Source organism: Biomphalaria glabrata, chromosome 2 (genome assembly GCF_947242115.1).
Source record: "Biomphalaria glabrata chromosome 2, xgBioGlab47.1, whole genome shotgun sequence".
NCBI lineage: Eukaryota > Metazoa > Mollusca > Gastropoda > Planorbidae > Biomphalaria > Biomphalaria glabrata.
The window spans coordinates 17,865,586-17,882,863 of NC_074712.1; the positions used below are offsets into that span (position 1 = coordinate 17,865,586).

The 17,278-nt window shown below is 32.5% G+C and overlaps 1 protein-coding gene across 2 annotated transcripts in view; it reads right to left on the minus strand.

The window, feature by feature from the left end:
- Positions 1 to 382: 382 nt before the first annotated feature.
- The window catches only part of LOC106072555 (glutamate receptor ionotropic, NMDA 2B-like), a 196,244-nt gene continuing 179,348 nt past the window's right edge, over positions 383 to 17,278 (minus strand). For both annotated transcript variants that reach the window (XM_056019524.1, XM_056019522.1), the window contains exons 13-18: positions 16,616 to 16,836; positions 12,341 to 12,501; positions 10,529 to 10,725; positions 6,551 to 6,786; positions 4,468 to 4,631; positions 383 to 3,842 (exon numbers count right to left, since the gene is read on the minus strand). In XM_056019524.1, coding sequence (XP_055875499.1) covers positions 3,188 to 3,842; positions 4,468 to 4,631; positions 6,551 to 6,786; positions 10,529 to 10,725; positions 12,341 to 12,501; positions 16,616 to 16,836 — 1,634 coding nt within the window. In that variant the 3' untranslated portion in view covers positions 383 to 3,187. The remainder of the gene's footprint in view (positions 3,843 to 4,467; positions 4,632 to 6,550; positions 6,787 to 10,528; positions 10,726 to 12,340; positions 12,502 to 16,615; positions 16,837 to 17,278) is intronic.

A 17,278-nucleotide genomic window follows, 5' to 3' on the forward strand; every position in this document is an offset into this window, starting at 1 on the left:
GCAGGAATGCCTCAAAATGAAATTATTACAAGATAGTAATCTAACATTGAAAAGGTGCAGAGGCAATTGCAGAGCCTATGAGACTGCCAGCAAACAGATAGATACAAGCCGACCCTCCAATCATTGAGAAAGCAGTAACACCATCAAAGGCAAAGGTACGGAAAGAAAAATGCACGTATTGTGGAAGGATTAACGAATACGCAAAGAAATCCTCCCCTAGACACCATGCATCTAATCTTAGACGATTTACTTCAAACAAGAAGATGATTACGTCCTAATCAATGGAAATGTGTTAGCAGTTGTTGTTTTTTTTTGTCTCCACAGACTAAAGTTAGAATTTTTTTCTGTTATCTAAGATAATATTTTGAACAAATACTTGTCAAGAGAAAAAAATCATTTATTAAGTAACAATATACAAGTTGTAACAATAGATTTGTTGACTACAAGTTGTAACAATAGATTTGTTGACTAAAACGAATGGACAGTAAACAGATGCAATGATTAAAGATTTGATGTGGCAAGAAATCCATATTAAAAGGAACAACCATCGTAATGAATTAGAAAACAATGGATACTAAGTGACACAATCTTTCAATCACAGGATATAGACGACATACACTGACGTAATTCTAATTAATTAATTAATGGCGGTGTTCTTTATCTTTTGACCCATAATAAACAAATATCGAAAGGGAGCAAATAACACAACAGATATTCTAATATATCAGACAGAGCATTGATAAATTAGCACTACTCATCGGCTACACTGTTACACTGGCTACAAAAAAGTAGATTAAATTTTAAAAAAGGTAAAATAAAAAAAAAATCAATTCTTATTAGCTGACGATGGTCTTTCTCTCTATAGCATCTCATTCTTTTTATTTCTTTATTATTATAAGAAGTTTTTTACAGTGACCTTATCACTATCAAGTTTTACAAACGAACTAATGATTCGACAAGGGCATGTGGACTGCCAAAATATTCATAGAAGTCTATTTATTTATTTAAATCTTCACTGACAAAAAAGAAACATTGGAGGCGAGAGCGAAAATTCCCCACTAAAGTCGTTTTGAAAAAGGGTAATCCAAACCAGGGCCGGTTCTAACAATTGCGGGGCCCTATGCGAAACTGATTTCGCGGGGCCTAGTCTTGGTGGGAATAAGGATAATAAGTGAAAATTAAGATTTTGTATTAGAAAAAAAATTCGACTTTGAATTGTATTCATTCTTTACTAAGTACAAAATTGCGATCAAATTAACTTTACTTTATGAACCTTTCAACCTATGGCATATTTATATGCCAGTGACTATAAAAGTAAATAAAGTATTGGAACTTCCGATTAAGGTGAACATTCGCCCGATTATTAAATTCTATTGCATGAATGCTGACAATGCCTTTTTCTTTTAACGCGTGTAGGATTGGCGTTTTCCACAATGAATGACACCCACAAATGACAATTTTGTCTATTTTTCAGGAGATTTTTATGACTTTTCATGAGATTTTAATAAATTCAGGAGATTTCCAGGAATTTTTCGTAGGCCTACAAATTTTGAAATTTAATAATTACTTCGAATTAGCGCGGGGCCTATGCAAGCGCGGGGCCCACTGCGACCGCATAGGTTGCAGTGGCCTAAGACCGGCCCTGAGCCAAACTATAGAAAGGGAAACCTTTTACTTACTTTACAAAGCGAAATAAAATTTTAAGCTGGTAATATTTTAAAAAACTATCACGACCAAACTAGAGTTTTCACAGAGTGGCAAACTAGATTGTAATTTTCCCAAAGATATACATAATTGTCTAATTTTCAGAAAAACTCATTAGAGCAGTTTCCGAAATATTCGCCCAGCCTTTTTCCACCAAAGATGAGACTGCAAGCTAACTGGAGGAGTTCTAACATAAGTCTAAATCTTCTTAAAACCTTGCAACACAGATAGTGTTCAGATCCAAAAACTCTTTCGGTTTCCATTCATGACATCATTTGACACCGAAGATAATGAACAAAAGCAGTTTAAAGTTGATATTACAGAGCTACAATCAAATAGACACCAGCTAATAGAACTACAGACATCCTGCTTTATAATCAGGAGCAAATGGAATTTTAACACTCAGTTTACTCAAACATGCACATTGAACAAAAATGGTGTGTAAGTGTGAATGTATTTATGTGTGTGTGTGTATATAGGATACCGTCTGCTGAATAAGCTGTTCTAAATTTTTCTTCACAGCCTTAGAAAAAAAAAAAAAGAAAATGACTTGACTTAATAGCATGGCTGAATAAACACACACACACATACACATAAACTAAAATTGTTTTTCCTTTACATATCACTACAACGTAATTAAGAGATAAGCTGTTTAATTATCTAAAATTATTTTATCGAAGACACACGATGAATTTCTAACAACGCCGCAGAAATAGGAATTCGTTCTATTGTGTTACAAGGTTTCTTCAGTCCGAAAAATATTCTTAGAGTTTTTTTCCTCTCCATATAAAATTGTTACAAACAAAATTGGACAAAGATGCGCAGATGCAATCACAATTTTAAGAAAGTAATGATATCATATAAGACATCAGGTTTATGCGGAGAGAAACACCATAACGCCCAACATCGACCGGTTTTTACACAGAAACGCACAAAACCTTTAAGAAATTTAGTAAATGATACATATTGGAAACATTGAGACATTATTCGGTGTAATGCTTCACTGAAACTATGCTACTAATTAAGTTATGTCATTTTAATGCTTGAATAGAAAACAATAGAAAAAATACAACCGGAAGAAAAATGACGAGACAATATTTACAAATGGAAAACAATTCCAGATCAAAGCTCAAATATATACTAGATAGGTCAGTACTATGATGAATGTGCCGGTATAGTTATGCGTCACTTCTATGTATAGGAAGGTTTTATTTGGGACACCACACGCCAGCATGACGTCTGCCTGATTGTGTGCCCCTTTGTACTCCCCGCCACGGTGGTGTCGAGCTCGAAACCTTCACACCGCTAACTCTGGCCATCTTTCAGGAGCTTTGTGCTAGGACGCAATGATCTTCAGCTCGGAAGAAATGTCTGAAGCTTTCAAGTCAGACTTTGAAACAGCTCATTAAGAGATGCCCTACCATGTTCACCAAATGGAATGACACAAAAAAAAAAACCCAACTAATTACGTGATTAAGAATGATCATGTTATTCTGTTCCGGCTGTCTACTCCAATATATGTTTTACCGTCATACAGCCTGACACGGCCAGACATGTTTGGAGAGTTTTCTCCCGCGCTGTCAGAGCCAGTGTCCCGACCAACAGCAGAGGAGTAACTTGGCGTGCGTCTCAGAGCGTTGCCCGGGGAGGAACCCGACAAGTGTATTCTGCCGGCCAGGGCGCTGAGACTTCTGGCACTGCCGGACTCACTGGTAAAGTCATCAAACCCATAGCTAGTCTCCCCTCCTCCTGTGACGTTACTGACGCTAGCGCTAAGCAGAGGAGACTCTCCCAGGGGAGGTGGAGGCAGGGAGGGATCAGGATACTCTTCTGCCAATGGAGAGCTGTCCGTCTCATCAAAATGCTCCACCAGCTGGTCCATCTTTCCAGCAACAGGATCACAAAGAACCTGATCATTACTTTTCATGAAAGCAGTCTCCTGTAGATCTGGGCCGAATGGCTGCATTGTTCTCAACCTCATTCCACATTTAGATAAAGGTTGAGACCCTATAAAAGACGCTTGAGGACTTTGCATCCCATTGGCTCTGATGGCACCAAAATTCTGTGCATGTTCTGCTTCCTGCTCCGTGACATGCGTAGATGCTGGTAATATAGCTAAATATTCCACTCCAAGATCGCTGAACCATAGACAAAAAAAAAAGAGTTAGTATAAATTTACATGTACATTATTATAACTTGTTAAAAATATACAGCTAATTCAGGGTGGTTTGTTAGAAAAGAGGAAAATTTGAGGGTCTGATGAGATATGAATAAAATGCAATCTTACTTATTTCCATTTTGATTTACTTAGATCACGAATAGAATGCATGATTTTAATCTCAATATTTCATTTTTCAATGGCGTCAGTTCAATCTCTTCAGCAAATCTACCGGAGGATTTACCCTCCAAAAGTCCAGACTTAAAATGTCTTGGATTGCTGCGTTTGTATCTTGTTATTTAAAGAGCACCAGAAATGTCCACGTGACGTGAACTCTAGTGATGGTTTGAAAAGGAGCTTGGAACCATATCTCACAAGTTATCTTTCAAAACCCTACACGAGCTTGCATTTCTAGGTTAAGACACTGCTTCAAAATGTACAGACGAAAATTTTTAACCATCTATGAGAGTAATATAACATATTAAGATAAGAAGCCTTTAAAAAACTTAGGAAAATTTATCATTTGTAAAAATAAATAGATGATTGACAAATTTTCCACTTTTCAAGGGGGCCACTCTGTATTAAGACAGATAACGTGAGAATACCCGAGCTGATTCTGGAGATGGTCAATCTTTAACAAAGCCATATCGAGCTGATGTCTCAGTTTCCACATCTGTGTTTCACACGTTGGGTCTTTGCATCGGGATTTCCCAAAAGTATTCATCGCCTCCTCGACGTAGTCTTTAAACTGTAAAGATCTGCCCATACTCTGGGGAAATGTATATAGTTGAGTGCACATTGCAACGTATCTATTTATGACCTACTTTGAAGAGATATATAGTTGACTGCACATTGCAACGTATCTATTTATGACCTACTTTGAAGAGATATATAGTTGTGCACATTGCAACGTATCTATTTATGACCTACTTTGAAGAGATATATAGTTGAGTGCACATTGCAACGTATCTATTTATGACCTACTTTGAAGAGATATATAGTTGAGTGCACATTGCAACGTATCTATTTATGACCTACTTTGAAGAGATATATAGTTGACTGCACATTGCAACGTATCTATTTATGACCTACTTTGAAGAGATATATAGTTGACTGCACATTGCAACGTATCTATTTATGACCTACTTTGAAGAGATATATAGTTGACTGCACATTGCAACGTATCTATTTATGACCTACTTTGAAGAGATATATAGTTGACTGCACATTGCAACGTATCTATTTATGACCTACTTTGAAGAGATATATAGATGGCTGTACATTGCAACGTATCTATTTATGACCTACTTTGAAGAGATATTTAGTTGACTGCACATTGCAACGTATCTATTTATGACCTACTTTGAAGAGATATATAGTTGACTGCACATTGCAACGTATCTATTTATGACCTACTTTGAAGAGATATATAGTTGACTGCACATTGCAACGTATCTATTTATGACCTACTTTGAAGAGATATATAGATGGCTGTACATTGCAACGTATCTATTTATGACCTACTTTGAAGAGATATATAGATGGCTGTACATTGCAACGTATCTATTTATGACCTACTTTGAAGAGATATTTAGTTGACTGCACATTGCAACGTATCTATTTATGACCTACTTTGAAGAGATATATAGTTGACTGCACATTGCAACGTATCTATTTATGACCTACTTTGAAGAGATATATAGTTGACTGCACATTGCAACGTATCTATTTATGACGACTTTGAGGGGATACATATAGTTGCAATGTATTTAGTTCACATTACAACGCATGTCGTCATGCTCTAGGAAATATATATAGTTTATTGCATATTGTAAAGCAGTGTTCCCCAAACTTTTTATTTAACAGAACACTTCACAAATTCTGAGCTCTAAGCGGAACATTTTATTTATTTATTTTTGGGCAGATGAATTCACGTGTTGGACTACTAGTTAATTATTCCAGTAGTTTGTTGAAAATTCAGGCGTCGCGGAACACTAGGGAGCACAGTTTGGGAAACACTGTTGTAATGTATGTATTCTTGATATACCTATTTTCTGGTTAGTGCATATCGTTACATGTATATTCATGGTATGCCCATAATGGGGGAAATATATATATATGTAAGTGCACATTTTTACATTTATTTTCATGTGTTGCCCATTATGGAGGAAAAATATATAAGTTCATGCATATTGTTATTTTATGTCATTAAAGAAATGCCCATATTTGGGGAAATATATAGGTTAGTGCACAGTGTTACATCTAAATATTTATATAATGCTCATACTGTAGTAAAAATATGGGTTATGCACATTGTTATGTCCATGCCGTATCAAGGACGCTAAATTGAACTTCAATGTTGTCAACTAAATGTAAAAAAAAATGGACTACACCGGAAAAGCTTAGATAACTCTGATATAAGTCAAAGGGAAACAAATCACATAAAACATTGTTGACTTTGTCGCCAGTTACACCAAAAAGCTAGCTATTTATATTTTGTTTCCGCCATAGAGGAAAGTTTCAAATGTTGAAACAATGAAAAATATTTCAATGTATTTCCCTTTGTAGTTTCCCAATACATTCATCTTCATTTTAATGTATCCGCTTTCTCTTTCCCGCCATATGACGCTCTTCCAATAGAACATGATGAAAACTTAAATCCAACTAAAACAAAAAACCTAGACTTACCAAGGATACCAAAGCACAACATCCACATTTATCCCATTTTTTTAAACGCTTGCGACAGAACTTGAAGTAGATGTGTTCAAATATTAAAATGAGGAGCCCCAACAAAACTCCAGTACCCAATAAAATGAAAGCAGACGTGAAGTTCAAAATTCCCAAAGTTCTGTTGGACACGCCTTTTTCTTTTTTCGTATCACAAGCTCCGGCAAGCCAAAACTTTTGTAACCTGTCAAGTTCACCTGCAAAAGAAATAGTGAGACGAAATACTCAAACAAACTATTGAACAGTTTAATGTAGTGATTCTTATACCACTGTCACAACTATAGGAAACAATTTCATAATATCCTTAATTACTACGGAGAGTAAGCTGGGCCACAAACATGATGCACTTATATTGAAAATAATGTTGCACTAATATTGAAAATAATGTTGCACTAATATTGAAAATAATGTTGCACTAATATTGAAAAGAATGTTGCACTAATATTGAGAAAAAAATGTTGCACTTATATTGACAATAATGTTGCACTTATATTGAAAAGAATGTTGCACTTATATTGAAAATAATGTTGCACTAAGATTGAAAAGAATGTTGCACTAATATTGAAAAGAATGTTGCACTAATATTGAAAATAATGTTGCACTAATATTGAGAAAAGAATGTTGCACTAATATTGAAAATAATGTTGCACTAATATTGAAAAGAATGTTGCACTAATATTGAAAAGAATGTTGCACTAATATTGAAAATAATGTTGCACTAAGATTGAAAAGAATGTTGGACTAATATTGAAAAGAATGTTGCACTTATATTGAAAAGAATGTTACACTTATATTGAAAAAAATGTTGCACTTATATTGAAAATAATGTTGCACTAAGATTGAAAAGAATGTTGGACTAATATTGAAAAGAATGTTGCACTTATATTGAAAAGAATGTTACACTTATATTGAAAAGAATGTTGCACTTATATTGAAAATAATGTTGCACTAAGATTGAAAAGAATGTTGCACTAATATTGAAAAGAATGTTGCACTAAGATTGAAAAGAATGTTGCACTTATATTGAAAATAATGTTGCACTAAGATTGAAAAGAATGTTGCACTAATATTGAAAAGAATGTTGCACTAATATTGAAAATAATGTTGCACTAATATTGAAAATATTGTTGCACTAATATTGAAAAGAATGTTGCACTAATATTGAAAAGAATGTTGCACTAATATTGAGAAAAAAATGTTGCACTTATATTGAAAATACTGTTGCACTTATATTGAAAAGAATGTTGCACTTATATTGAAAATAATGTTGCACTAAGATTGAAAAGAATGTTGCACTAATATTGAAAAGAATGTTGCACTTATATTGAAAAGAATGCTGCACTAATATTGAAAAGAACGTTGCACTAAGATTAAAAAGAATGTTGCACTAATATTGAAAAGAATGTTGCACTTATATTGAAAAGAATGTTGCACTAATATTGAAAATAATGTTGCACTTATATTGAAAAGAATGTTGCACCAATATTGAAAAGAATGTTGCACTAATATTGAAAAGAATGTTGCACTAATATTGAGAAAATAATGTTGCACTAATATTGAAAAGAATGTTGCACTTATATTGAAAAGAATGTTGCACTAATATTGAAAATAATGTTGCACTAATATTGAAAAGAATGTTGCACTAATATTGAAAAGAATGTTGCACTAATATTGAAAATAATGTTGCACTTATATTGAAAATAATGCTGCACTAATATTGAAAAGAATGTTGCACTTATATTGAAAAGAATGTTGCACTAATATTGAAAATAATGTTGCACTTATATTGAAAAGAATGTTGCACCAATATTGAAAAGAATGTTGCACTAATATTGAGAAAAGAATGTTGCACTAATATTGAAAATAATGTTGCACTTATATTGAAAAGAATGTTGCACTAATATTGAAAATAATGTTGCACTAATATTGAGAAAAGAATGTTGCACTAATATTGAAAAGAATGTTGCACTAATATTGAAAAGAATGTTGCACTAATATTGAAAAGAATGTTGCACTAATATTGAAAAGAATGTTGCACTAATATTGAAAATAATGTTGCACTTATATTGAAAATAATGCTGCACTAATATTGAAAAGAATGTTGCACTTATATTGAAAAGAATGTTGCACTAATATTGAAAAGAATGTAGCACTAATATTAAAAATAATGTTGCACTTATATTGAAAATAATGTTGCACTTATATTGAAAATAATGTTGCACTTATATTGAAAATAATGCTGCACTAATATTGAAAAGAATGTTGCACTTATATTGAAAAGAATGTTGCACTAATATTGAAAAGAATGTAGCACTAATATTGAAAATAATGTTGCACTTATATTGAAAATAATGTTGCACTAATATTGAAAATAATGTTGCACTTTTATTGAAAAGAATGTTGCACTAATATTGAAAAGAATGTGGCACTAATGTTTAGAAGAATGTTGCACTAATATTGAAAAGAATGTTGCACTAATATTGAAAAGAATGCTGCACCAATATTGAAAAGAATGTTGGACTAATATTGAAAATTATGTTGCACTAATATTGAGAAAATAATGTTGCACTTATATTGAAAATAATGCTGCACTAATATTGAAAAGAATGTTGCACTTATATTGAAAAGAATGTTGCACTAATATTGAAAAGAATGTTGCACTAATATTGAAAAGAATGTTGCACTAATATTGAAAAGAATGTTGCACTTATATTGAAAAGAATGTTGCACTAATATTGAAAATAATGTAGCACTGATATTGAAAATAATGTAGCACTTATATTGAAAAGAATGTTGCACTATTATTGAAAAGAATGTTGCACTAATATTGAAAAGAATGTTGCACTAATATTGAAAAGAATGTTGCTTTAATATTGAGAAAAGAATGTTGGACTAATATTGAAAAGAATGTTGCACTAATGTTTAGAAGAATGTTGCACTAATATTGAAAATAATGTTGCACTTATATTGAAAAGAATGCTGCACTAATATTGAAAAGAATGTTGCACTAATATTGAGAAAAGAATGTTGCACTAATATTGAAAAGAATGTTGCACTTATATTGAAAAGAATGCTGCACTAATATTTAGAAAAGAATGTTGCACTTATATTGAAAAGAATACTGCACTAATATTGAGAAAAGAATGTTGCACTAATATTGAAAAGAATGCTGCACTAATATTGAAAAGAATACTGCACTAATATTGAGAAAAGAATGTTGCACTAATATTGAAAAGAATGTTGCACTAATATTGAAAAGAATGTTGCACTTATATTGAAAAGAATACTGCACTAATATTGAGAAAAGAATGTTGGACTAATATTGAAAAGAATGTTGCACTTATATTGAAAAGAATGCTGCACTAATATTGAAAAGAATGTTGCACTAATATTGAGAAAAGAATGTAGCACTAATATTGAAAAGAATGTAGCACTAATATTGAAAAGAATGTTGCACTTATATTGAAAAGAATGCTGCACTAATATTGAAAAGAATGTTGCACTAATGTTTAGAAGAATGTTGAACAAAATTAAGGACAAAGTTTCATAAGATTTAATGGCAAAGTTGCATTAACGTTGAGAATTATGCCGCACTAGCATTGAGGATAATGTTGCATTAGTATTGAGGATAATGTTGCATTAGTATTGGGGATAATGTTGCATTAGTATTGAGGATAATGTTGCATTAGTATTGAGGATAATGTTGCATTAGTATTGAGGATAATGCTGCATTAGTATTGAGGATAATGTTGCATTAGTATTGAGGATAATGTCGCTCTAACATTGAGGATAAACTTTCAACATTGATTGTTTTCTAAAGAAATTTTTTAAAACAAAATATCAAGATGCACTACTATTAGGCACACAGTACATATACTTAACAGATAGAAATTATTTTGAGAATTAAAAAAATCGTATTCATTGAGCAGATCAAATTACCGTTTTCCTGCAGTTTGAGAATCACTTTGTTGAATTTATCAATCCAAGGATTTTTAAACTGTTTATTATTTGGCGGGAAACCAACACCGTATCCTGTCATGGCGTATCTGTTGCCTACAGTCACAAGTCCACACTTTGGGTCACGTGACGCTCTGTATTCCAACACTGATGAGTCGTAAATAAAAGCTTGAATCTTTCTGAAACATTTAAAAAGTTTCACTTGTAAAGTACTATTACAACGAAACAAAATAGACGCATAGACGGAACCATAGACATAAATAAATATAGACTGGCTGATTAAAGAGTTTTATGAAACGAACATTTGTGACTTGCAATTTTTTGTACTTTATTATACAGCATTTATGAGCAGTATAAAAATTAAGTATTCATATCTATTTCAGACATAACCTATATAAGTATTACAATATGTTCACTAATGTTTTGTTTAATCTCTAAGAATGAAGATCATGCAATTTTTCATAATTCGGAAATCCGAATACAATAGATATACATGTTTTCAAGTTACATGAAGTTACTTCCTTCGGCCAGTCTATATTTATTTATGTCTATGGACGGAACATAATAACCATAGACCATAGACTTATACATACTACTCTAGACTGGCCATGGAGATTTTTTTAGCACTACAAAAAATGTCGTGAAATTTTTTTTGAAAGCTGGATCAAGGCGTTGTTTTGTAAAGTAGTTCAAAGATGTAAAGTTGTTTTTTTCTCAACCCTAACCTACGTAACATATAATTTAATTTTTCGATCTAGATCTAGTAATTGAACATCAAAAATAAGAGTACTCTCGTCTCATAATTATTATTTTGCAATTTTTAGATACATAATCTAGAAAGATCTAGGTAATCAATCTATTTAAATGTACATACGATGATTTAAATCAACATGAATTATTTCGATCTAGGATTTTTAAAACATTATCTCAATGGAAACTAACAGGAAATGGCTTTGTTTCATATATTTGCTTGAATATCCGAGAAATGATTTTGCATTATTTCTAAACTTTGAAAACTAAAGATCAGTACTTTTCTAAGACAGAAAAGATTGAATGTGGTGACTCGCCTTAGAGCCTGAAAAAAGAGTTTAGGTACATAAAAATCTCTCTATATATATAGGTCTGTGAATCATCGATCAATCGCGGATAAGAATTTGTTTCCGGTTTCCAGTTTAGATATAGGCTAACCATGGCCTAATATATAAGTCTATGTTCAGGTTATTTTATATTTGTACATTTCAAAACATTCGTGGAACTTACAACTACACAAGATGGTGTGCATCATGCACGTTAATTTATTTCTACAAGTCCTTTATTAGTACAAAGTGTGTCGAGTGCCGCAGTGCGTTATATAAGTCCCGCTGAAACCGTGTTAAAAAACAACAAACACATTTATGTGACGTCATTCGGAACAATTTCACTGCTAAAAAAACGAAAGCCAAATTTAATTTTTAGATGGTTATAAAAATAATTCTGAAAAATTATAACGGTCAAACCAGAGTTCTCACCGTGTGGCCTACCAGCGAGTAATGCAAAGTAAAATTATATCAGAATTGGATACCTTTTGTTAATATCTTTTTATAAGTGCCACCTGGGCCCCTATTGGTCATGGGCCAGGGTTCATTGAACCCCTTCGCACCATGGATGCTAGGCCACTGATTCTATCGTATCATTCACTTCTTAACAAATCATCGTGTTTGTGTGTGAACGCTGTAAGAGTGAGTGTTTTGGTAACAAAGGCGCGTATTTATTTAAAAAAAATATGATTTTGTAAGTTCAAAAGGTTAAAAGTACCCTTGTTTCAAAGCCGTAATTCCTGACTCCACATCCGGTAAGTTGTATGCCTTCATATAGTTGTACATATCAATATGATTAGTACGTATGTTGGCTTCAGTGCTGCCATTCGGTATAGTGGCGTATTTAAAGGGAGGATTCATTGTATATGGATTCTGAAGCTGAAAACAAAGAGTTTCAACGTTATGACATTGCATCTTTAGTAAACAGAAACAGGGTCTTGAAAAAATACAAGAATAGTTAATTTCTTTTAAAACCTTTTCCCTAAGATATTTCTTCAAAATTTAGTTATTGTTTAATTTATTTAAAAAAAATCTGCACAAAATAAATAAAAAAATTGATTGTGGGGAAAAAAAAGAGCACATCAAAGCAGATGGGACACAAAGAATAATTTGATGGCCAATTTTTAGCGGCCCCCGTAAGGGGAAAAAGCCGCTATTAGGTTTGTGCAAAATGTCCGTCTGTCCGTCTGTCCGTCTGTCCGTCTGTCACACTCAGATCTCGAAAACTAGAAGAGATATGAAAAATATTATTTCATCATTAAATCCGGCTTGAAAAGTTTAGGTGCAACGGCTACTTTTGGTTTTCTAAAAGCAAACCGTTTAATTTATAAAATTAATTATGCAAGCGATTTTTTCATAAAAATACACCAATTCTAAAACAATTACGTAAATGTAAGGGAGGCAATGTTACAATATGCTAACAAAGATGGACTATTTTTGTGTATTTTCAGTATCACTAAGTCAAATATATTTTTAAAATGTACAGGAAATGTTTACAACAAATACAAATAATAGTTAAAGACGTTTTTTCTGGTCAACTAGCTGCTAAAATTAAAAGAAAACATTTCTGTTTGTTTATAAAGGCTAATAATGCACTTTGTATGTAAATATCACGCACATTTTTTTAAATGGACTTTTTATGCAGCGATTTTCGTGCAGTAGCGTAACGTCGCAACATGATCAGGTGCTAAACCAATTCCTTAAACTTTTTTTAAAAATCAGATTTTATTTATTTTTTGTTTAGTGCCCCCATCCGAATAAAAGAAGCTTATTTTTGTGCGTTTTGTCTGTTGGTCGGTCTGTCCGTCACGATTAGATTTAAAAAACTAGAACTCTAAAAGCTATTGAAAATCTGATTTACCCTTTAATGTTCCTCCCATAACATCTCAATAGTTTTAAGTATCTAAAATTGATTGTTCCGGATTTTTTTGTGCAAAACTAATCAACGCCAACAAATGTTTGTTTGCTCTTCTAACTTATATTACATTCAATTTCCATGCTTAAACGTTGCAAAAACACATTATCAATAATATGTTGTTCCGTTTTTTATGTAAATAGCATATTAATGCTAAATCATAATCTCTATACTGACTTATATTTCATTAAGTGTAAAAATGTTCCGGATATTGTTTAATAAAACATGAATTATGCCTAATGATTGTTTGAAATCGCATAAGGCTTTTAAAAAAAGTAATTTACTAGAATTGATTACTGAAAATTACTTTTTAGACATTTAATTTTCTTGTAAAACATAACATAGAAGTTTTGTAATCGATAAAGAAAGTTCCGGATTTTGTTTCTTACAAATCGTCGCCAGAAATTTCCGAATTTATTTAAAAATCTACTAACGCCAAATAATTGTTTGAACTCCCTCTTCTAATTAATAAACAAATAATCTTCTCATTTACGAAATAATGTTTTTACGGATTTTTATGAAAAATATTTTAACTCACTACTCTCTTACAGTACATTTAACTTTCTACCTTAAACATTAAAATATCTAATTATCGTTAATATTATGTTCCGATTTTTAAGGAAAACAGAATCCAAACACCAAAGTAAGGTATGAAAATCTCTCCACGTGGCTGTAGTACATCTAATTTTTATACGAGACCATCCAAAAAATTTAATTAACGGTATTACATTTATCTGAAATTCTCTTTTTCTTTTACTATTTATACAAACATCCGGAACAATCTATTATATAAACTTTTCAATTGTGTTCATACCTAAAAATTATTGCGATGTTTTGAAACGTAAAATAAAGGTTAATCAATTTTTAATAACTTTTAGTTGTTTTTTTATATCAAGATAACGGACAGACCGACTGACAGACAAAACGCAAAAACAATGTGGCTTTGATCCTTTTTAAATAATATCTATTAGAACTCAGTGCACCAATGTCTATGAACCCTCGTTAAATATCTCGTGTAAATAAAGACATTTTTTTTTATGGTACCGGTACTAGCCTATTGTGAGGTAATGGATTTTTTTTTCTTTGACGTCATATGAATGGACTCTTTAAATGTAATGTTAAAAGAACGCACTCGGTGCACCAATGTCTATTAACCCTCGAAAAAATTGCTTGTATTAATGAAAACATATTTTAGTCTAACTAAGCCGTGTGACGTAGTGTTTTTTTTTTCCTTTGACGTCACATGGAATGAATTCTTTAAATGAAATGCTAAAAGAACGCACTCGGTGCACCAATGTCTATGAACACTCGAGAAATGGCTCGTGTTGATAAAGGTGATTTTTAGTCTAGCTAGGCCTTGTGACGTAGTGTTTTTTTTTTCCTTTGACGTCATATGGAATGAATTCTTTAAATGAAATGCTAAAAGAACGCACTCGGTGCACCAATGTCTATGAATACTCGATAAAAGGCTCGTAATGATGAAGGCGATTTTTATTCTAGCTAGGCGTGTGACGTAGTGTTTTTTTTCCTTTGACGTCATATGGAATGAATTCTTTAAATGAAATGCTTAAAGAACGCACTCGGCGCACCAAAGTCTATGAACACTCGATAAATGGCTCTTATAGATGAAGGCGATTTTTAGTCTAGCTAGGCCGTGTGACGTAGTGTTTTTTTTCCCTCTGACGTTATATGGAATTAATTCTTCAAATGAAATGAAAAAAGAACTCGGTATAGTAATGTTTATTGAGCCTCGTTATGTAACTCGCGTTTAAAAAAGGAATGATATCTTGATTTAGATCTAATCTAGATTTTTTAAACTAGATCTAGATTTTTATTACAGTATATCTAGATCTGGATTTATATTCTAATTAAAATTATTTTAGAGTCTAGATCTAGAATTTCTAGATCTAGTTTAGACTAAAATAGACTAGATTAAGATGTAGAATTTCAATTTCTAAACTTAAAGTGTAAAAAAAAAGTGTAGATTTTCATTTCCAAACGTTTTGATCAATATTGTAATGTTTTAATATACTAAAACTAATCTACTATTTTTTATTAAATTTAAATTTAAATTTACGGCAAATGAATCTTTGAAACATTATTACTTTTGACCATCGGATGGCTGCCTGGTCGTGCGGTTTGCGCGCTGGACTGTCGTTCAGATTTATGGATGGCCCAGGGTTCAAACCCTGCCCGCTCCCATCCCCCGTCGTCCTGCGGGAGGTTTGGACTAGGAAGTAATTATCTTCAACTCTGAAGGAACATCCGAAACGTGTAAAACATTTTACATCAAAATTAAATCACCTCTTGAATATTATTTGCGAATATGCAGATCCGACAGGGATCCGACTTCGACGGGGGCCGCCTCTGAGTTTGTGTAACACAAACTCTCTTTGTAATCTTGTTTAATTTTATTTCGGTGCTTTTAGCCTTCTCAATACGCAATTATCCTATCTGTTGGGAAAATTTGGGGATGGGGAGAAGGGGGGAATATGGGTGAATTTTACCAAAACCACTTTATAAATGCATTCATAAAAAATGTAAATGACCTGAATTCGAACTCAGGGCTAAAATCTCCACAAACCGACACACTAACCTCTCTGCTAGTGAAGTGTTTCAAACTTACTTTAAAGTGGCGACCTAAAAAGGGGACTAATTCAGCATAAACCACCACTTCAGTCAAGTAGAATTTCTTTCCATTGTTTGATACCAAAGAAAATAATAAATTACCAATAGTTAATTAACTAATTAGTTAATTATTTATATTGATTCATGTTTCGTCAGGTAAAAGCAATAACTGAGCAAAATTTCAACTTGATCTGAGGTCGGGTGTCGGAGAAATAACGTGTACACACTTTTTACCAGACATTCAGAGTGAGTTGATATAACCGTTGTTAAAAAATAGGATTAGCTACTGCTAAAAAAATTGTTGGCTACTTGTGGCTAGCAACTTCTTTAGCTAACTTGGCTAATGTTCGATAGCTTAAGCCTTAAGGACTAAGAATTACAATTTACAATTAGAAAGATATATTATAAGGACAACTACAAATACATGGGTTCACTATCAAAATGTTTTACCCTGTAATCTTGAATGCCAGACAAATCATAGTACTCTTCTTTAGTGATCATAAATGCTGCCAGGTTGGCAGTGTAGGAAGCCAGAAACACCAGGGCAAAGAGAGCCCAGATATTGGCCAGGAACCTACTGGCTATTCCTTTCGGGGAGTCCGTCTGCACTGATGTACTGAACAGCATAGCCCAGATTAACCAGAAGGATCTGAATAAGGAGAACTTGTGATCTGTGGACAAAAGGATAGTGAATTATGTCCAACGCTATTCCTTGAGCAAGACTATTTAACGAGCTATATAAGTTAGATACTAAAGTACATCTTGATATTTGCATTAAGGATTGACGTGAAAACCAATAATATACTCAAAAAAAAATTAATGAATGAAATAAATTTATTGATTGATGAAATATGTGCCATTTTTAACACTTATAATAATCAATTTTTAATGGGGAAATAGGTTTTAAATATTGGCTTTAACTAACAAATTAATACACTTTTACTTGTTATTTAATATTAGAAGAAAGGCCATCAAACACCCAAAGCATAAAATGAACAGAAAACAAAGGACAAGATCTAATAGTAGAAACGGGTTAAAACAGAATTAAAAAACAACAATTATATAAAAAACAAAACATATAGATGATCAGTGTTTTGTTTGTAGATATCCCAT